Genomic DNA, 21,625 nt, shown 5'->3' with positions numbered 1-21,625 from the left:
TTTGACATTCTTTGTTTTGGAGTTAATTTCCCAAATATTTTCTATTTGGTCTTTGTCTCCCATGTCTTCACCCTCTTCTCTGATGCGCCTACAACAGATTGTTTCATACTTCCTCTTTTGCCGACCATTGGGCATTTTGCCCAACAATTCTGCCTGTGAGTCTGCTTGTCATGTCTTCTGTGTGTGGGTGGGGATCGTGTGTGTGTTTACCTTTGTTTGGCTTCTTTTTTTTTATTTTTGTCATGCAGGAAGTGATTTCGATCAATTCCCTTTGGGGTTTGGACCCTCATATTTCTGTGTAGATTTCCTGTTTTTATCTGACTTTCACAGTTCTTCTTCATACCTTCTTTCTGTAATCTCTTCTGTGCTTGAGGATGCTTTTGTCTTCTTTTTTTTTCCAACTGTATTCTTGTACTTCTAATGACCATTTCTTGTGTCCAGTGGGTGTTTTGTTGTTTGCACAGCTCCCTTCTGTGGTTCTCGTTTAAGATTGTTTATAAAATGGAATAATTTCATTTTCTGTGAATTTCTCTTATGTTCATGCTTTGTTGTTTCAGAAAATTATGTATGACCTATTCCTCCTGACTTCTGTTACCATTATGTATCTTCTCAATAGGTCTTTAGCTACTCATTTTCATCATCTTTTGGAAAGATTGTTCAGGCCAGCATGTGACTACTATTCACATTGTCTTCTTTGTCTAGCAGTTTTTTTCTTGACTGTATATCGTCTACCTCTTATTGCCTTCCTGTGGAGATTAATGCCTGTTTAGATATGTAATCCACACCGTGTGACAACTAAAGTTGTTAATATTCAGTGTTCAGACGTGGTGTTCCACAGCAAGTTCATTCTTGATAAATGTGTTTGTCCTGGACGATACACTCGTAGATTAGCACAAGTAAAACAGAAGAGGAATACTGCTTGCTGTTCTTCCCTTGATAGTACTAATTAGTGTTTGGTCTGCTCTTGAATGTAAGGTCTCATGGTCACACATTAAAATTTCTGTACCACTTTATTCCTCTGAACTCTTCAATGCTCCTACCCTTTTATTTAGAAGAGTTCAGAAGTCTTTACCAGCTCAAAACCACTAGCTTTTTCCTGAATGTGTTAAATTCTACTCCTTTGAGAGCAGGGTTTTGGCATTTTGTGCTGTAGGTGGCTTGACTATCCTACTACTACACATCTAATGTATGGTGTGGACTGGATTTTCCTGTTGCATTTCTATATGCAATTCACTTTGATTGGAACCTCCTTCCTACTGCCACCTGGATGTGAGTGGGTTGAGATCCTTTTTGTACCATAGACTGCATGTTACATTATCAGTGCTTCATGGTTTTGAACTGGAGATGACATTTTTTTTTACTTTGCTGGGATGTTATTTCCCAGTTGTTGGTCATGTTGACTATGCACATGTGATGGCTTGGATTCTTGGAATGGAAAAACTTCTTCTCTTCTGTGTCCTGCATCTGAGGTAAATGGTAGACAACCCTCCTCTTACCATGAGCCAATTAATCCAAAGTCATTGTTGTTTGTTTTTGTCTGGAGTTGAGATCCTACTTATGGTCCATCATGTCATAGCCACTCTGTACCAGCAACACCTTTTTGTTATGCCTCATTTTTCTCCCATCTTGTGTGAAGAGTATACATGGTTCAGATGAGATTCAGTCCACATCAGATGTGTTTTTTTCTACTTTGAGATGTCACTCTCCTTGAGTCCTCTTTCTAATGGACTCCTCTAGGTCAATTCTACAGTGGTTTCTTTTATACAGGGGCACAAATTATACATGAATAGAATGTGGAATTATATGGGGGGTCTAATCACCCCTGCTGTCCTTCTTTATATCATCTTGTTTCACTGCACCATGTTGTGTTGGTTTGATAGTGTTTTTCTGAAATTTGTCAAGTTTGGTTTTGTATTCTAGCTTGTTAATATTGGTAATTTGAGTTCCTTATTTGTACAAAACTATAGACTCGGTATTTTGACATTTCAAACATCTAATTTTAAACAGTGTTGCATTCAACTTACCATGTGACTCACTGAAATCTATATTTAGATGTGTTCTTTTAATATTTACTTTTAAATTAAGAAAATAACTTGAATGACTAATGTTAAAGTTTGGATTATAATCTACAATTTGGTTCCAAACATATTGACATAAGTTCATAAAATAGTAGTTCAGTAAAATTTTGAATGCAGGTCAACAAACATGATGACCTATTGTGAAAGGGTTAATGCACTTCTATTAGGGTAGAGAAAATAACAGATAAAATATAACATTTTACTGGCAAAAAACATTTGAAATTTATTTAGCAGGTTTTAGGGATTATGCAAAGGAAATTCTGAGATTTTTAAGGTAGAGAAAAGTATTTTTAATTTTAACAATAAAATTAATTTGCACATAGACTAGTAACAAGAAATACTCGTTACATTCACTTACAAATATTTTAGTTTATTAAAATTACTTCATTAAAAATGTTTTTTCTTGAATAACTTATGTTAATTGAAAGATTGCCATATTTTATGAAGATACACACATTATATTGAAAGCTAGAAGTATTAAATCTATAAAGACTTTTAAATGAGCACAAAGAGGTCACATGGCAGGTCATATTGACTGAGCCCATGTTGAGGGAGCTGAGGTAAGGAAAACACTTTTCATTATGCATTTATGTACAAGTACTATAAACATGTTTCATTTATTTAGTTTTTAGGACTACTGAGTTCAGATTGTGTATATAATATTTTTTCTATAATCTCCAACATGTAATGCCAATCTACCAGTTGCAGTATAGGTGATAACTATGGGACATATCATCATTCAGGAACAAAATATTCCAAAGAAACTTCAAAAAAATATTTACTGGCCAAGTTATTGGTTGGATAAATGCCCTACAGGCTCTAGCACCACTGTCATGACACTTACTTGATGCTACTTATGTTAATAATAAAAAGCAAGAAATGTAAGAAACTTGTAATTATGTAAATTCAGTTACATTATTTTTAAAATATATTTTTCTGACTTTGTTTATTTAAGGTATATCCAAGAAGTCCTGGATCCTTCAGATGCTAATTATTCATTGTTTGTCAAGATTTTTTGAAAAGTTTCGATTAGGTGATCCAGAATCAGTGCAATTTCTGGCCAAGAATGAAGATGCCTCTGCAGCTGATACTACAAGTTCAGATGCAAGCCGACTGGCAGAACGCAAAAAAGCTGCTTATGTTGATGATGATAGAGATGAAGATGAAATGGATGTAAGTTTGTTTTTTAATATTTTTTAAGTGCCATTTAAAAGAAAAAAAGAGTTGGTAATGGTTACTTGCATTTCAGTTTAACAGAAATGTTTCTTAACTCACCATTGATTTTTATAATTCTTTATATTTTGATATGTGAATACAATGATAAGAGATGAAGAAATAACATTGTACCAGCTTCTGTACAATATGCTAATATGAAACTGCTTGTGAACTTAACTTTTTATGTTTCACTTATATTTAGAAGTATAAAAAAGTAAACAAAAGATGTATTTTTCAGTGATATGAATGTTTCTTTGAAGAATTAATCCTACATATTAAAAAGCCAAAGTCATGGTAGGCACTCATTTCTGACTAGGCTTGAACACATAACTTATAAATAAAAGGTACTAATGATATTATGCTTTAAATTAAAATATGTTCCCAACAAGTTACTGAGGTTTTAAATATTTTTTGAAGTTCTCTGCACAGTTTTTAATAACTATCTTTTTAGGACTACTGATAAAATCTTTTCTGATGTTTTCAGTAGCTAGACTTCAAGTTAAGCTTAACTGTAGACTTGCTACTTTTTTTGCGTACTTTTCTTATCAAACATAACTGTGAGAGGATTTCTAAATAATTTTATTTTTACGAGCTCTGCTAAACTAATTCTGTGAAACTAGATGTTTACTTCAAGTTTGCATATTTTCTTGGGCCCATCTTAGTTTTATAATATTTTCTTGGCTCCTCTGTACCAAGTTGTAGGATAATTGGCTATGAGGACAAGATTTTTACTTTCTTATTACTTCATTAAGTTATTTTAATATCTGAGGAAATGGTTAGTATGTACGAGAATGTAATTACACTTTATTAAAAAGGGTAAATGATTTAATCCCAAAGTTTTTAAGAAAACTTTGTTTCAGAATAACTTGCCTTTTCACCTTGCATGTCATCCTAAATTTGTGACATCGTGAGAAAAGACACATGACAAGAACTGGAACTGAATCACACCAAAAATAGCATTCTAATAAAATGATGATGTAATGTTATATCAGTAGCACTATTGTATAGTTGTAATTGTGTTTATCTTTTGGGATGAGCAAATAATTCAGCAGTGTGATAGAAGTTGTTGGAACAAAACATCAGTTACTAACAATTTAACATTTGCTCTAATTAACAACGTAAATGGTGTTTATAAGCCCTTTAGATTTTTTTTTCAGATGGATATTTTACTGTAGTAGATTTTGTTGTACAATACCTTCTTTTATTTGAAGAGGAAAGAAGAAGACAAGCCCAAGTTATCAAAACGAAAATTGAAGAAGCTAAACCGAATGAGCATAGCAGAACTGAAGCAGGTAGGGAAAGTTAAAAACATATTATGAATATGTAAGAGAAATGTCATTTTGCACAGTAACCAGCTAACTTCAGTTGATCTAATTAGGAATAATAAATATAGAAGTTAGGAGAGAATTAGGTGCATGGGTACATGATAAATGTTTTATTATGGTATTCTCCAAGATAAACCAAGGTACCTCAGTTTTGGACCATTAAATTCTCTAAGCTAGTTCATATAAGAATGGGTGAATAATTATTGTAGGCAAAATGAAAGAGATAAAATAACCACTTTAAAACTGAACAGTGATTTGTATACTGACTGACTGTTTAGTCTTAAAGGATTTTTAATTGAGTTGGTTAAAGGTGGAAGAAGTGAATTGTACACTGTATTAACATATAAATTAAATAGTGTTTTTGAATGGCACTAAATTTGTAATAAACTGAGAACTGAAAGTAATATTTTAATGGAAAAATAATTATATACAGTCACAACTTTAAAAAAAAATAAAACAAAGTTGAGACATTGCTATCAAGTATAAGCTCTTTGAAAGCAGGCTTAAACCTTTTTTGAAATGTTTATTTGCTTTCACACTTCACATTGTATCTGTAGCTGGCAATCATATTACCAGATCAGAAGTATCTGGAATCATTCACACACACACACACACTGACAATTATTAGTATAGATGTCTCTCTCTGTGTCTGTCTGTCATGTAACAGATGGGTACTCTAGCTAGTATAGGATAAAGTAAAACTGTTTCATGAGAAGTGAACAACATTTTGACCTTTGATGATCAAAGAAGGTCGAAACGTTGTTCACTTCTCGACAAAGTGCCTTCTCTATCCACACCAGCCATTTTTTACATATAATTTTCTTTACAAGTCGGTTTTTCTCGTCATCATGAAGAATATTAGAAGTTTTTCCTATGTATAATAAAACTGATTGAAAGTCTATTTAATGAGCATAAAACATAGATATGGTAGCTCAGGCTGTGAAGTGACTTGTTATAAACAAATTATAATAAGAGAAATTAAAACATTTAGTAATTTTAATGAGTGTTTCTTAACATCTTCTGTCTAAATTAAATTTAGAAGTGTAACAATAAGCTTTGGTTGATTTAAAAGTAAAGGTGTTTTTTTTTAAAGACTAGTAAAACAAAAGCCAAACTGTATTATTGAAATAGAAATTCACTGTTGAGAAATTAATGTAAAAACTCTAGTTTCCAGAATCTGTTTTTGATTACTAATAAAAATACAAACTTACATTGACACAGTGTAGTATTAAAGTTGAAAGTGTATTTTGTAAAGGGAAGTAAACTTTAAGCTTGCTGTATTTTTGTTAAGTATTAAGAAGTTGATATGAAAATATACAAAATATATAGTGAGGTGATATTGCTAGTACTGAACTCTGTCCAAGATAAAATAAAAAATAACTTAATTTGAGGTTTTTTTGTGATTTTGATTCATGGAAAATGACAAAATTAGTTTTGTAATGTAGAGTAAGATTTACTGGTTGATATATGTATTTAATTTATGATAAATGAGAACCTTTAATTTTGTTTTGTCGAATTATTACTAAATAAAAGGTACATTTAATCATGAGTTTAAAAGTTGCTGTACTTTTTGTCTTTTTCTCATTACATGCATATAGAAAGTTGGCAGGCCAGAGTTAGTAGAGATGCATGATGTTACTGCAAAAGACCCAGTGTTACTTCTACATTTGAAGGCAAGTTAATTTCTTCTACTTTTTGTCTATTTCTAGAATTTAAAAAGATGTTATGATTACAATAAATAAATGCTATTTTTATTCACATGTAGTTGGTTTATTTGCACTTGTTAAAAAAATACTCTTTTTAAAGGCTGCACGAAATTCTGTACCCGTTCCACGGCATTGGTGCTTTAAAAGAAAATACTTGCAAGGCAAGAGAGGAATAGAAAAACCACCTTTTGAACTGCCTGACTTCATAAAACGTACAGGAATTATGGAAATGAGACAAGCTTTACAAGAGAAGGTATGTAACATTATTACACATTATAACTTGAAATAACATATCACTGCCTACTAATGCATACCAATCAATATGTTTTTGATATAACCTCTTTCTGATATTTTCTTGTTTCTATAAATAACTCAGTTTAAATATATAGTAAAAGAAAAAGTGTGTGTTATTTGTTATCTTTAATGTTTTTATCAAGATTGTTTTTTTTCCTCTTATCATTTTAGTTAATACCACAGTTATTACTGTAACCAACTGGACAAGTTATTCACTATTGTCCCTTATTTCATGCATTGTAAGGTCATTCATTTCCTAATTCTCAGGACTTTCAGTGGTATTATGAAGGTGAATTGTTGTTCTTCAATTTTCACCTGCAGGTGTGATGAACAGTTTAATAATGTACTGCCTGCTTGAACTGTAATTATCTTTATGTATGCTTTGTTTAAAGTAGTAATACTCAGCAGAGTACACGTTTTGCAAATCAGGCTGTTAACAAATGCCAGTGAACACACTGATTTTAATTTTTAATGTGAGTTATTTAATGGAAAGTTAAAAATATAAAACAAGCTAGTACTTCCTTTTTTGTAATGCCTGAGAGACTTGCAGAATAATATAAATATTTAATGTGTTTTGTCAGAGAAAGGAGATATATAAAGTTAAAGAATATGGAAAAAGTAACTTTGCAGTGGAAGGTAAAGTACAACACATGAAACACAGAAATGTAGTTCTCTCACTGACCTATGTATTAATGCACCATATAAATAGTGTAATTAGCCCAGCTTACTTTTTACTGTTACTTGTAATTGTTTAAAACTTATATTTTATATTAGATTGTTTAATTTGAATCTTTAAGCTGACAGTAAAAACTTGTAGAAGCTCATGCTTAATACAACATACAAGTTGTAAAATGTACTGGATTTTCAGTGCTTTTCTGTATAATTTACATTTATGGGGAATATATATACATGCATATAAACACATGCACATGTATTGCAAGAGGTAACATAGAGGTCAAGAGAAGTGCTTATTGGAAAGAACATCACTAAAGTGCTAACATAAATAAATTTTGAAATGACAAATTTACATTTTTCCCCATGTTTATATTAAAAAATGTGTGCATTGTAACAGTCCATGTTGATTGTGTCATTGACAATGGAGTTTTGTTTTAACAGTGGCAACATAACAGATGTCCATCTTTGAAATGGTTTCAACCATATACTTACAACATTGGTTTTCCAATGCATGTGTAAAGATAGCCATTGAAGTTATTGAAAATGAAAGTAAATTTTTGAAAGTATGACTTAATTTTAAAATTTCTTTTTGACATTTTTCTTAAAAATTCATATTACATGTTGGAATTTTCACTCACATTTGTTCTGTTTTTGAAAAACCTTGAATATATGATGTGTAATAAAATGTTTTAGATTTATTGTAAATGTGGGTTTTTGAATAATTCAGAAGAGTTGGTAAATGTAGAACTATACAACTTGTGTAGGAGGACCAGAAAACTCTGAAAAACAAGATGAGAGAAAAAGTTCGACCAAAATTAGGGAAGATAGATATTGATTATCAGAAATTGCACGATGCCTTTTTCAAGTGGCAAACCAAGCCCAGGATGACTATACATGGAGATCTCTATTATGAGGTAATTTGAAGAATTACATCCCTAGAATGTTTTACTCCTTTGCAGGTTAACCAGTGGAGATCAACCCAAGCAACAGAGGCATAGGTTGTTTCGTGTCACACCTGTTGTGTAGATGTTGTTTATCTTTAGAAAGTTCTTGGATGTGTTTTATAATGCATAACAATATCTTCAAAGAAACATTTCTTAGTGACAGATTTGCTTACCAGTGGTAATATACAGATTTAATAGAAATGTGAACATTAATGTTGTTAGGTACAAATATTTATTTGGTACAATAGTAGGAATGTTGTTCATCTTTTGATGTGGAACTGTCATAAAATAGGACATACAAAATCATGATACTTGTCATAATGTAGAGCACTGCAACATCCTGTGATATGCCATAAATATAAGACAACATCATTTAATATACTATAACATAGGATACTGCGACATAATGTGACATGTCATAAATAAAGATACTACAACATCATTTAATGTATCATAATATAAAGTACTGCAACATTATGTGACGTAATGTAGGAGACTGAAATATGTGATATGTCATAAGTGTGAGACATTACAATTTCATTTAACACCATAGTATAGGAGACTGCAACTTCATTTAAGTTACCATAATGTAGGGAATTACAACATCATGTGATATGTCCTAATAAATATAGAACACTGCAACATTGTATGAATTGTAGGAATACAGAATAATGTAACACTGTGATAATGTTTGATAATGAATGTATGACAATGATTCTAAATCACAAGGTTATATAGTTGGTCATTTAGTGGCATTGTTTTTAGAATTATACACAACTCGTATATTAAACTGTTTTTAAAAAGCTGTTTCTACTTTTAAAATGGAAAGTGTTATGTATTATAACTTATTCAGACAAGTCTCCAATTTATTATGCTACGTATATTAGCGTATTACTACTTCAAATAACTAGAAATTTGAATGTAGGACAAATTTTAAACATCGGTATATATCAGATTTATGATATTTGCTAACAAGATCAACACATGCAATTTTCTTTTTAACAAATATATTTTAATGTACAAATAAATAATGATTTATAATAATGGTTATTACAAATGATGATTAATATTCAAGAGTTTCACAAACGTCCAGACAGCTACGAAAGAACTATGTTTAACTTGAATTATTTGTATATCTATAAACTGGTGTGAATGATGTTCATAAATGTACATGAACATTAATATACATTAAATAACATTTATTTCAAATAATTAATGATACAGTGATATGCTTTAAAATTTGTTTCTTAAAACATCAAGGGAAAAGAATTTGAGACAAAACTGAAAGAAAAGAAGCCGGGAGATTTCAGTGATGAACTACGAACAGCACTAGGGATGCCTGTTGGACCTGTAAGTTGGTTTAATTTTTATATTAGGCTACATTTTAATATTCCGGATCCACGTCAGTATTCAGATCAGTGATTTTCTATAACAGTTTTTGAAAACACTTGTACTGAATCTAAACATTGCTGAATACCTTATGATTTTCAGTGATATATTTGTTGTAAAATTTGATTTCCCCAAGAAGAGGTGCTCCTTGGATGGGAAATTAGTAATATACAATAAGCTTTTTTAAGGTTTTTTTTTTAGCCTCTCATAGTTATGGAATATTTGTGTTGAATGGTATTCTCATACCAGGATGTTTGACTAGAATGATACTTAATTTCTGTAGATTTTGAATTGTCTGGGGAGGCATATTGAGTGTTTAACAAAATGAATTTCCATATTGTGAAAAGTTTAAGCCCTTCCATAGAACAAATAATTTTTTAAAGTATAATAATTTTAATTATGGAATTTTCTTTATAATTATCCAATATATTACTTCAAATAATTGTGTTTTTACTTAATACAGTTAAGAATGTGCCCAAGTACTATGTTTTTTGGCCCAGCATGGCCAGGTGGATAGGGTGCTATATTCATAATCTGAGGGTCATGGATTAGAATCCAGTCATGCCAAACATGCTCACCCCTTCAACTGTGTGGATGTTATAATGTGACATTCAGCTCTGCTGTTCATTGGTAAAAGAGTAGCTCAAGAGTCTTACACTGCTAAATTAGGGGCATCTAGTGAAGATAGCCCTTATGTAGCTTTGCACAAATTTCCAAAAACAAACTATACTTTTGTTTCTAGAATGCAAACAAATGTCCACCTCCTTGGCTTATTGCCATGCAGAGATATGGACCTCCTCCCTCCTATCCAAACTTGAAGATTCCTGGGTTAAATGCTCCAATTCCAGAGGTAAGTTTGTTTGTTGCATGTCTATTAGTTTTTAAAAAAGACACGTAATTAAAATGGTAGTTAACAATGTTGAGTTTTTGAAAGAAAGCATTTTAGTATTTTTCTTATTTCTTGAAGATGTTTTAAATTATTTCCTTACACTGCTTCTTGTTGTTATATGAAATATCATCCTTAAATAAAAAGGGGAGAAGTGATCTAACTTTTTTATACAATAGAGCCCACTGATATTGTAGTAAATACTGATTGCTGATGAGCAGAAAATAAATAATATTAAAATAACGAACTTAAAAAAGTTTTGAAAACAAATATCATAAAAATTGTGTAAAAATATTTATTGGTATTGTAAAATCAAGCTTTGAGTAGCATTTTGTTTCTGCTTTAGGTACTAATGTAGTGTCACTAAAGTCAACTTAACTTGTTTGGACTGCTTTTTCTCTTGCCTAATGAGATTGAAAAAACATTTTAGATTTAGAAGCATGCTAATTACTCTCTAAAGCAGGATATTTCTTATAACATAGGCTTAATAAAGATAATTTAAGTGAAACTTTAATAGTTTTAAACATGTATCTTTCAATATGATTTAGTAGCATATTAATCTGATTGCCCTATAAAGGAGGACATCTTTTATAACATCAGCTTAATAAAGATAATTGAAGTGAAACTTAGATAGTTTGCCAATAGTTTTTAACAGGTTTTTCCAATCTACTACTAGAAATATTTTATACTTACTGAGGTGGAAAGGAATCATTAATTTATCAGCAGTACGTAAAGTTTTTAAAGGAATTCAAAGCTTTCAGTGGATAAATCAAAAGATGTTCATATTTTTTGCAATTTTATATCAGCTCTTAACAGTGGTAATTATTTTTTTCTGTATAATTTATCACTGCTACTTTATTATTACCAGCTGAACTTTATTAGTGTTATGCATCAGCTATACAGACAGGTGAGAAAAGAGAAATGGAATTTGCCGAACTTTGTAATGTTTTTTTTTTCTGGACAAGAAATATTTGTTGTCATGTTGTTCACAGTTTAGAAGAAATATACCACCATCCCCTCCTTAAATTTGATAAATTCTGCAGTTGTAACGTAAACTTTGATTTATAAAGGAAAGAAAACCTTTCAGCTTATATATTATGGTCATGTAAGAATATTATAATTAAACATACATAACCAAGATGAAGTACTGTGAGAAAAGATATTAGGATTTGTGGATCCCTTGTCTTAGCTTTGTAAAGTATTACAATTCTTTTGTAAACAAATATGTTTTTTGTGATTAAAAAAAGTGTGCTATTTCAGTTCAGGTTGTAAATTTCAACTCCTAAATCTAATATTTCATCAACCAGGAAGAATTTTTTTAGAAATATTTTTTTATATAAGCAATAGTGCATAGTTGTTAACAATCCCTAATATTTTCAGTTCCACTTGACCATTATTTTATTATTCAATTTTTGTCACACATTATTTTTTTACTATATGCTTGTGTGTATTGATTATCCATTTGTTGAAGTGTAAATTTTCCTGTGCATTATAGATTTATTTCTTAGGCCATCTCAGTGTTATTTTCTGTAAATTCTTTTCTCTATGGCATTCTATGCTTGCCTGACACTCAGTTCTTTTGCATCAAATATATATTAAAGTTTACTCAGAGTTTATTTATGGTGTAATATATTTTTATTCAGTAACCACTTTCTTTCAAGTTATTACTCCTGTTTAATTATTACTTCTGAATTTCAGGGATGTTCCTTTGGATATCATGCTGGAGGCTGGGGAAAACCACCTGTAGATGAAGCAGGAAAACCTCTGTATGGAGATGCATTTGGTACACTCTCAGGTGACCTACATGTAAGTTCTAAACTTCTTGAGTACCCAGGTAGTTGGAAAACGTTGATGTGAAACAGAAAATTCAAACACACATCATAAGAGATTTAAACCTTTTACAATATAAATTTAGTTTATTTGACCAGTTTATGATTTATAATATAATGGAACTCTTGCTTGAATGATACTAGAAAAACGTTTTTATTACATGATGTGCAACCCCCAACTTCATGAAATTTTTATCTTGTGTGCATGTAGATTTACTATATGGGGTCACCATTTTCCTGTTTTGCCTCCATTTCCTGTCATGGATAACTTTATTTTTCTCCATTCTCATGGTGCAGATATGATGTCATGAAACATCATATGCAGATCTAATGCACTGGTGCAATCTATATAAATATAATAATACTGTATGTTTTATTTCTATGTAAATACTTTGGTATAGAAATCATTAGGTCCATGGGGAAGTGCACTTAAATTTTCAATTTTTACAAGTTTTTTTTTTTTTTTTTTGGGGTCCACTACTTCACCCCTGTTGATGGATCATCACCAAATTTGGCATGAATAATTGTTGGGTCAATGTTTTGCTGTTTTTATGGGTATTTAGGTTTTTATTTAAAATTATGTATAAAGGAAACAACTTTTCATATTCTAAGATAACCTTTCATTAATCACAAGTTTACATAACCTTCATTCAGGGTATGGGTACCCTGCCTAGTGACTTGTAATACAATAAGAAAATTTAACATAGCTGTTCACTGTAGTGTTATGCATGACACACTCAAGTCTTGGCCTGAAGATCAGTTTTAAATATATATGCCAAAGTAGGCATAAAGATGTTATGCACTTGGCTACTTTGTTGAAAGAAATGTTCCAATAAAATTTTAATAATTGGTAACATTAAAATGTATATAAGTAGATAGTAGTATTCTTTCTCTGTTTTATAGACAAAATTTACCATTGTCCTTATAAGACATCCTTACACTAATATATATAAATATATTAAAAATTATAACAAATTCTTTCAACACAGGCTCAATCTATATGACCTATGATATGACCTCTTTGTACTTGTTTAGTCTTTTTAGATTTAGTACTTCTTACTTTCAATGTAGTGTGTATATCCTCACAAAATATGGTAGTATTTCAATTAATATTATAAGTCTTTAGCACACAAAAAATATATGTTTTAGAGAAGTATTTTTATTAAAATACAGATTTTTTCCATGAATAAATAGAGTACTTGTTTTAAATAGTCCTTTATGAAACATAATTTTCACGACAAAAATATTATCTCAAAAATCTCAAACTTTTGTGTAATTCCTAAGACCTCCTAAATACATATCAAACTTTTTTTTAGTAAACTTGATGGTTTTTCTGTTATTTTCTCAAAACAGTCAGTTTGATTGACCTCATTACCACAAAAAAAAATCAAAATAAATCTAAGTTGCCCTTTGTTTCTTTCTATAATGACTTCATATTGTAATGTGAAACCACATTCATATATCCTAACTAGCTCTTCTAAGTTTGTGACAGTATACATCTATTTATAATTAAATAATAATGTTTTATTGCCCTATGAATGATGAATAACTTCTATCCATGCCGTAAATCACTCTGGAGACATGCATCTTATTTTATAATATCAAATTACATGACCCACAAGCTACTACAACTAGTACAAACAGTTTGTGTATGTATCTCTGAAACATTTTTATTATTTAATTAATTTAATCTCAACTAACCTTAAAATATCCTTATATTTACATGTTATTATAATTACTTGTAAAGAATAAACATGAAAACAAGAAATAAGATATTTATCCAATCTTCTTTTTTCTTGTTTTTAGGTTTCAAAGAAAATTAACCCTAATTTTTATACTACTTGTAGTGTTGCAGGTATGATGGTTATTAGATTAAATAATGCTCTAAACAATATAGATAAATAACACAAAATTAGACAAATTTCTTTACCTCTTAAAAATTTTCTGGCTTTTCAACTCTGTGTCAAGAGTCGTTACAAATTCATCCAAGCTAGTCGTTAACTTTTTCATGGGAACGCTGTTCATACTCTTAGTGAAATTGACATTTAACAGCTCAGAATATAATATACAACAGATCATTTGATAGATGCAAACCTTGAGTTCCCATTGATTATAGTTAATATATAATTAATACATGGATTCAGATTTGAGTGGTACAGCCTATTTACACTTGACACATAATTTGGAACATCAGTTACTTAACAAATTAACTACAAGGTTAAAATTGAGTTTTGGTGAGATACATATGGCTTATTATTTGTAATTATACAGTTTATTTATTGTATTTGTTGGTAAAGAAAAAGTTTAAAATATGATTCTGTTACCAAGCTATTTGTTTAGTATGGATCAACTGGATTACCTACATTTGAGGACAAGAAGAAACAAGGATAAATAGCTAATAAATAAATATATGTGTAATTTGGAATATTCATTATGCCTCTTTTCTGTTTATAATAGGAAAAGTTCAATGTTATTTTACAAATATAGATTTTTTGTTTGTTTATGTACAGAGTCCTGAAGAATAACTTGAGTTTTAAGGGCTTTGAAAAGACAAAGGAAAAAGGAAACAAAAGTAATTTTAAAACTGAAATTATATTTTACTCCAGCCATCTTCTATAGAAGAAGAAATAGACAAAAGTTTATGGGGTGAACTAGAGTCTGAGTCTGAGGAAGAATCTGAAGAGGAATCTGAGGAAGAGGAAGCTGAACCAACTGCAGATGAGTCGGGTCTTGTGACTCCAGCTGAAGGTTTAGTGACTCCCAGCGGAATAAGCTCCATTCCTGCTGGCATGGAAACGCCAGACATGATAGAACTCAGAAAACGGAAGATTGAGGCAGAAATGGAAGGGTCTGTAACAAACTCTCTATTTAACTTTTGTTGGTTATTAATTTTATTTATCATGTTACTGTATTTAAGATTTACTGCAGTCAAAGCAGCAGAGGATTAGGTTAACAATTTGTCTGAATTTTGAAAATCATTCTTTAAACCCAAACAGAGAGTATGAAACTCTAGCAAAGTGTGATAGCATCCATTCTGAAAACCTTAGAAATAAATATAATATCAATGTATATATTGTAGAACAAACTTATTTAATTGTACTCTGTTCTCCACAAGAAAATACCATGTTGTATAATATTGTATATATTAAAATTGTGTTATAATTTACAGGAAATTGTTACATTTACATAACAGGTTACCGGGGAAGAAATGGTATAATAAATGTTTCTTCATAATGTTGCCATGTTTTTAATGCAAATGGTAGAAGGAACAAAAATGGTGATTTTTCAACAGCATGTTTGTTAAAAATGTTTCTGAATACACGATAGACCTTACATACAGTTTAACTTAACCATATACAGGCTATAATATTAACACTGAATACTAATAATACCTAAAACAAATTGTCTCAGTAATATTGCTATATTGTAAAATGTATACCAACTCTATAATTGTTTAATACACTCCTTCAAACAATGTATTCTGGTTGAATACTGTTGTAAGGAAAACATAAAGTAGAAAACATGCCTCGTTTTCATATAATCAAGATGAAGTTACTCTTTCTGTTAATAAGCCAAGGTGTGATACCTGAGGTATTACATGTTAACAATTGTCAACAAACTGTAGTTTCCTAATTTATTTCTACTGTCCAGTGTGATTTGCCAGTATGTGAGAGTCAGAGCTAAATATTTTTCCATGATATCTTTATCAGATGAAATTAACTACTAGTTAATTTGCTCACCTGACGTAATTCTACACAGAACCTTGATGTACCCTTCTCTTCCTATACAGTTACTACTGCACACAACCAAGCACTCTCTAAAGAGGTTCTATGATTCTGTCCTTGACTTTCTGCATTGTCGTAGTGTTGGTTTATCAGACATGCATAACATATCTATGAGACAATGAGTAACTGTTGTCTGATATCCACTGTCATCCTACAAACACATCAACATATTCAGCCACTGATTCTCTTTGTTTAAGTCATTTGAATCCAGGTTATTTGCAGAATAACCAAATGGTGATCTCAGATCTTTTGGCAGCTGTGCATTTAATTTTCAGGTATGTTACAACAGAAGTAACACTAACATTACAGCTAGTGCCAGTCTCTTCTGCTTCACCGATAATGCTAATGACAGTTCCAGCCAGAAACTAAGTATACAGATGTTGGTTATGTCTGATCAGCACTGAAACTATGTTACATTATAATATGTGTGTTGTTATTTTCATTACCCTGTTTTAAGGTGGATCCACTGACTCAGGAGGAGAAGATAAAAGTTGATAAAGTATTCTGAAGTTACACAGAACATTGGTTTTCATATCATTTTTTTCAATATTCAAATGTGTCTGTTTTGTTTTTACTCTCATATATCTATATTTAGTTCTTCTAGATTCTTGACCATGTCAGAATCTGAGGGAACAAGCTTGCATGACACTAAGTCCAAATTGGCCTCCACTGGTGATGTTTAATACTCTGGCTCTTCCTAATATATATTAGCAGTCTGTGAACAAAGCAAGTCTTTAAAGAATGCCAGTTGGCTAGTGATTTGGAGTGAACAACAACAAACAAGTTTTGTTAGTTAAAGCATATTAGGGAAAATGTGACGTATTGTTTCTATATGAGTTATGGGGAAGAAGTTGTCCTTGCAAGGCTCTGCACAGGCCATAAAATCAAAATGTTGTAGATCAAACCACAAAGAAGTTAATTACATATGTATATATTAACATAGACACATTTTGAGCAATGGCCTTCTTCAGGCGTCACTAATCCATATCCCAAAACGTGTCTATGTTAAAATATATATATATGTAATTAACTTCTTCATGGTTTGACCTACAACATTTTTCTTGTATCTCTTTCAAAAGCCACTACCTGTAATTTCCTTCACAGTCTGAATAGGCTATAGTTTTATTGGACATAATATTCTCTTACAAGGTAATTGTTCTCTAGCATTTAGGTTTTGTAACACTGAAACTACAATAGCTCACCCTTTATTTGCATGCTGTTGCTGTGACATTCAGCAATAACACTTTTGTTCTTCTTATCTCACTGACATTGGACAAATATTGTCCTACTTGACCATGTATTTATTTATTTATTAACTGGCCATTGGTCTTTTTTAATCTTATTCAATTATTTTAACCTTTTCTCACAGAAAGAATTAGTTATTGTTTTTAATTTATGCCCTAACAAAATATTATTTATTATGTGTAGTTGATACAAAAACAAAAGTTGGTTCAGATAGCCCAAAGTGCTTTATATTAATAAACCCTTGAAAACAAAACCTTTTAGCTCTTTTTAACATTGTATTTCTATTTCCAGAGGTGAAACCCCAGCTCTGTACACAGTCCTTCCAGAGAAGAAAGGAGAGAAATTGGGAGCAGCCATGATGGGTTCAACCCATGTGTATGATGTGGCTGCAGTAAGTGTGGGTTATGGCCTGTGTTTTGAAAAGTACCTTAAAATAAAGTCATGCTTCTTATTGTAGTAATTATTGAATGTATGTTGTGTTGTTTACCTGTGGGTATGTCAAGTAGCTTCACCTCAAAGCTACTTAACTATATATGTAACATTATATTTGTTGCTGAATAGAGTTGTTTTTGTCTTGGTGAGAAGGAATTTTCTTTTATGTTATTTAACATGATTAATCTTGTACCTGATGTGTAAATTTCTTGCAGTTGATACACACATGAACTTTCTTCTTACAGACAATACATGTTTAGGTCTGTGTTTAGTGGAAGCTTCAATTCTTAAACACTGTTGTGTAATCATGTTTTTTTCTTCTAAAACATTTTGTTCTGGTTTGTTTTATAAGTTCAGTTTCTTATCACAAAAGTTCTTCAGGGAGATTTGATTTTTTTTCTTCTTTTAATTAGTATGACTTTTTTCCCATTATCAATATGCTCAAATTCTTCTGCTAATGTTTTATATATTGAACTAATACCTACTAATTTCAAATTTCTCTTTATTGGAACAGAAAATAGTGTTCACTGATATTTTCTTTTAGGAATAGCATATGAAGTAAGATTAACTTTACATGTTTCACAAGTCATCTTACTGCTTAATGAGATTCATTTCTACAGAGTAATATCCCAAGAAACTTCCAAAACCTCATTCCATTTCTCACTTTACAAAGATGCTCCTGTAATTATTAATTGTGGATATTATTTCTTGTTAAAGGCAATACCAGCAGGAAAAGCAAAAGTTCCAGTTGCAGGTGGACCGATACCTCCAGAAGGAATAGAAGTTGCATTGGATCCGAGTGAGCTTGAGCTAGATACTGCAGCTATGGCTGCTCGATACGAACAGACTGTAAGGGAACAGCAGTCCCAACTGGAAAAGGAAGACCTTAGTGATATGGTTGCAGAACATGCAGCAAGACAGAAGGTATGTGCTGACCTCTTACAAACTTGTAACTTTTTCTTATGTCAGTATTTTACTATTTTTTGTATGCTTCCAGATGGTGTTTTATTGCAGCTAAACGCTTTTGTAATCTCTATCATAAGTGTTGCCTAATGTGAAAAAAACTGCATTATTTCAGGTTTTCCTTTTCATTCTTATTTTTAATAATTTTAATTCTTCTGATTTTGAGTAAACACCTCTTTCTCCTTCTGTCTCTAGAATAAACGTAAGAAGCAGCAACAAGACAGTGGAAAAACTGCCAAGAAGTATAAGGAATTCAAGTTTTGAGCCCTGTTTTGCTGACTTGTATAGGATACATTTTTATCAATCACAGCTCACAAATTCGTCAGTTTTCTTCAGGTAGATATCAAGAAACCAGTTCCATTGTGGGTTTTAATGGCTTGTAAAGATTAATTTGAACTAGAAAGCAATTTTTACTTTCTTCAGATGTCAGGAGTGGGATAATACACATCATTTTGGTAATTTATCAAAAACATTCAGTGTATTTCCACCGTGGATTGAAATGGCAATTCACCTTTTAACATTGATTTGTTTTGTTAAAACAAAAAAACAGTTGCTGTTTGTAACTTCCTCCTTTAGATGTTGGTGTAAAAAAAAGGTTTGACTGTGCTTATGACTATAAATAAAGAAAAAATAGAACAAAATGATTTCTACTCATTTCTTTAATAATGTGAAAAATAAATCATTAAGCCTAATCTTAGCTGTATATAAAAGTAGGATTACACTTTATTGGTAGGATCTGAAACATCAGCATCAGATTTCTTGTTCTTCTATGTTATAAAAGAAATTTATTCAATTCGGTTTAATAAGATCATGAAAAAAAAACACCCCCACAGGGTATGTTTATGAATAGCTTGTGCATTATGTCATATAGTACCTACCATAATGTGTTTACAGAATTTATTGTGAAATTATTAGTTATAGTTCAAAGGACAATAAAAGAAAATTAAAGAATCACATGTAGACTGTTATAAGCCTTTAAGCTAGTTAGGATAACAGTTGTAGTTTTTGGTGAGGAGGTATTCTCTCATATCTGTATTACACGTGTCAAATGTTTGTCATGGAAAAATTCATCTTAATACACATTGTTACATTTTTATAACCATTTTATGTACAAATTGTTTATTTAATAACAGTAAAAAAAACCACTCAGAAGGGAGATAACATCTTTAATTATCTAAAATAAAGGTTTTAATTCCACAGCCAATTCCTCACAACCATTAGAAAAAAAACTAAACCCTATACTATGTTAATATATTTAAAAATCTTAATTTTTGTATTTAGCCAAGAAGAAAAGAAATACAAGAAATGTAGTTCAGAGTTCAAACGTTTTTAAGATATGTACTATTTCTCATCCGGTTTGATGGACGTTATAAATACATCAAGAAATACCTGCTGCAGATTTGTACAATAACTATGAGCTTCACTGAATTATCAACTTTATATCTTTTTATTTTCTTGCTCTGACAGTTGTTTTCCTTTTTACCAAAAGCAAAAAGGTGGAATGCTATGAAAATATAAAATGTAAATTCTGAGAATTTAGTTTACTTTGTGAAATTAATTATTGACTATAAACATTTTCTATCATGTGCAGTAACAGGTTATCACAAAATGTTCACATGAAACATCTTTACATATACTTTTACACATTATGACTGATATTTTATTTATTACTACCTAAACTTTTATCACAGAAATAAATTCACTTTTTCTTTTGTCACTAACTGTATCTCTTTGTGGTATGATAACATTTATTGTACTTTACTGGTTTCTACTATTTAAAATTTTATTACTAAAACTGGATTCTGTGTGCTTATATATAAAAACACGTACACCCAAGATTAATTTTGACATTTGAGTTGAAGAAGCAAATACCACAAGTCAGCAACATCCAGAGCAAAAGCCCAACCCATTTAAGATTTCCTTTATGTTCTGGTATACAGATGGATCTTCTATGGTGGTTGGAATCTGAAAGATTATTAGATTACATGTATTTCACCATCTTTCTGTGTATCTTTAATTCTAATAAATATTAAAATAATATTCTTATTTTTAATTCAGGCAGAGTTTCTTGAACACCCAGATGGATAGAGCATTTTTCACATACAAGTTTTCTTTAATTTAGTTACTATTTACATATTAAATATTCACTCAGTGATATTTGAGGTTTTTTTTAATTGTCCTTCTAGTAATTCCTAAAATTACTATTCTTCAAAAATTGATAAAAGATACTGACACGTGTTATACTTTTGAATTCACAACCACCAGAATTTCCATAATACAACTTCTAATACGTTTTAAGTAAATATTTCAAGTATTTTGCATACATAAAATCAGATTTCGTAATGAAGTATCTTTACCAAATATTTGTCATTGAATACATGGAATCAGATTGATTGCTCTGAGTACAAAGTGATTTTCCTATTGAAATTAAAATACTTTTATCCATTTAAAAATTACCATATTTCATTTCAATAATCTCTAAAACCTAAATAAATATGAACATTTTTTTCAGCAAAATATTATATTTCATCTGTTATTTTTTCTACCCTAACTTCTTCTAAGTGACTGACTTTGTAAATATGAAATCTAAACCCCTTTTCTTTCTAAAATGACTAAATTGTAACTGGGTGCAACAATTGTTTATCCTCATTAGCATGTAGTTTTTAACATTTCTGCATCTGTTTATAATTTACTATTTTATTGACTTTTGACATATGTCTAACAAATAATCCTGCCACCCCAAGCTGTAAGTAACCATACTGAATTATGTAATGCAAGAGGTGATGCTAGCACACCTTGTGAAGAATTTTTATTTTTTTATTTGTACATTTCCTTGTTTTACCTAACCTGACTTAATAA

At 30.6% G+C, this 21,625-nt stretch overlaps 2 protein-coding genes across 2 annotated transcripts in view; one reads left to right on the top strand and one right to left on the bottom strand.

Moving 5' to 3' along the window:
- Positions 1–19,407, top strand: part of Sf3b2 (splicing factor 3b subunit 2) — a 51,730-nt gene extending 32,323 nt beyond the window's left edge. The window contains 13 exon segments of the mRNA XM_076513958.1: positions 3,034–3,091; positions 3,093–3,251; positions 4,505–4,585; positions 6,217–6,291; positions 6,425–6,577; positions 8,058–8,207; positions 9,498–9,587; positions 10,369–10,476; positions 12,211–12,318; positions 14,948–15,189; positions 17,663–17,762; positions 18,521–18,727; positions 18,962–19,407. Of these exon segments, the coding sequence (XP_076370073.1) occupies positions 3,034–3,091; positions 3,093–3,251; positions 4,505–4,585; positions 6,217–6,291; positions 6,425–6,577; positions 8,058–8,207; positions 9,498–9,587; positions 10,369–10,476; positions 12,211–12,318; positions 14,948–15,189; positions 17,663–17,762; positions 18,521–18,727; positions 18,962–19,030 (1,600 nt within the window). The 3' untranslated portion in view covers positions 19,031–19,407.
- A 1,085-nt stretch (positions 19,408–20,492) lies between these two features.
- Positions 20,493–21,625, bottom strand: part of LOC143256579 (acyl-CoA synthetase short-chain family member 3, mitochondrial) — a 50,510-nt gene continuing 49,377 nt past the window's right edge. Inside the window, 1 exon segment of the mRNA XM_076513959.1 lies at positions 20,493–20,731. Within this exon segment, the coding sequence (XP_076370074.1) occupies positions 20,645–20,731 (87 nt within the window). The 3' untranslated portion in view covers positions 20,493–20,644.

This window comes from Tachypleus tridentatus, chromosome 7, assembly GCF_004210375.1.
Source record: "Tachypleus tridentatus isolate NWPU-2018 chromosome 7, ASM421037v1, whole genome shotgun sequence".
NCBI classification, from domain to species: Eukaryota; Metazoa; Arthropoda; class Merostomata; order Xiphosura; family Limulidae; genus Tachypleus; species Tachypleus tridentatus.
Note: the sequence above shows the minus strand (reverse complement) of the source record. Positions and strands in the feature narration are given on the sequence as shown.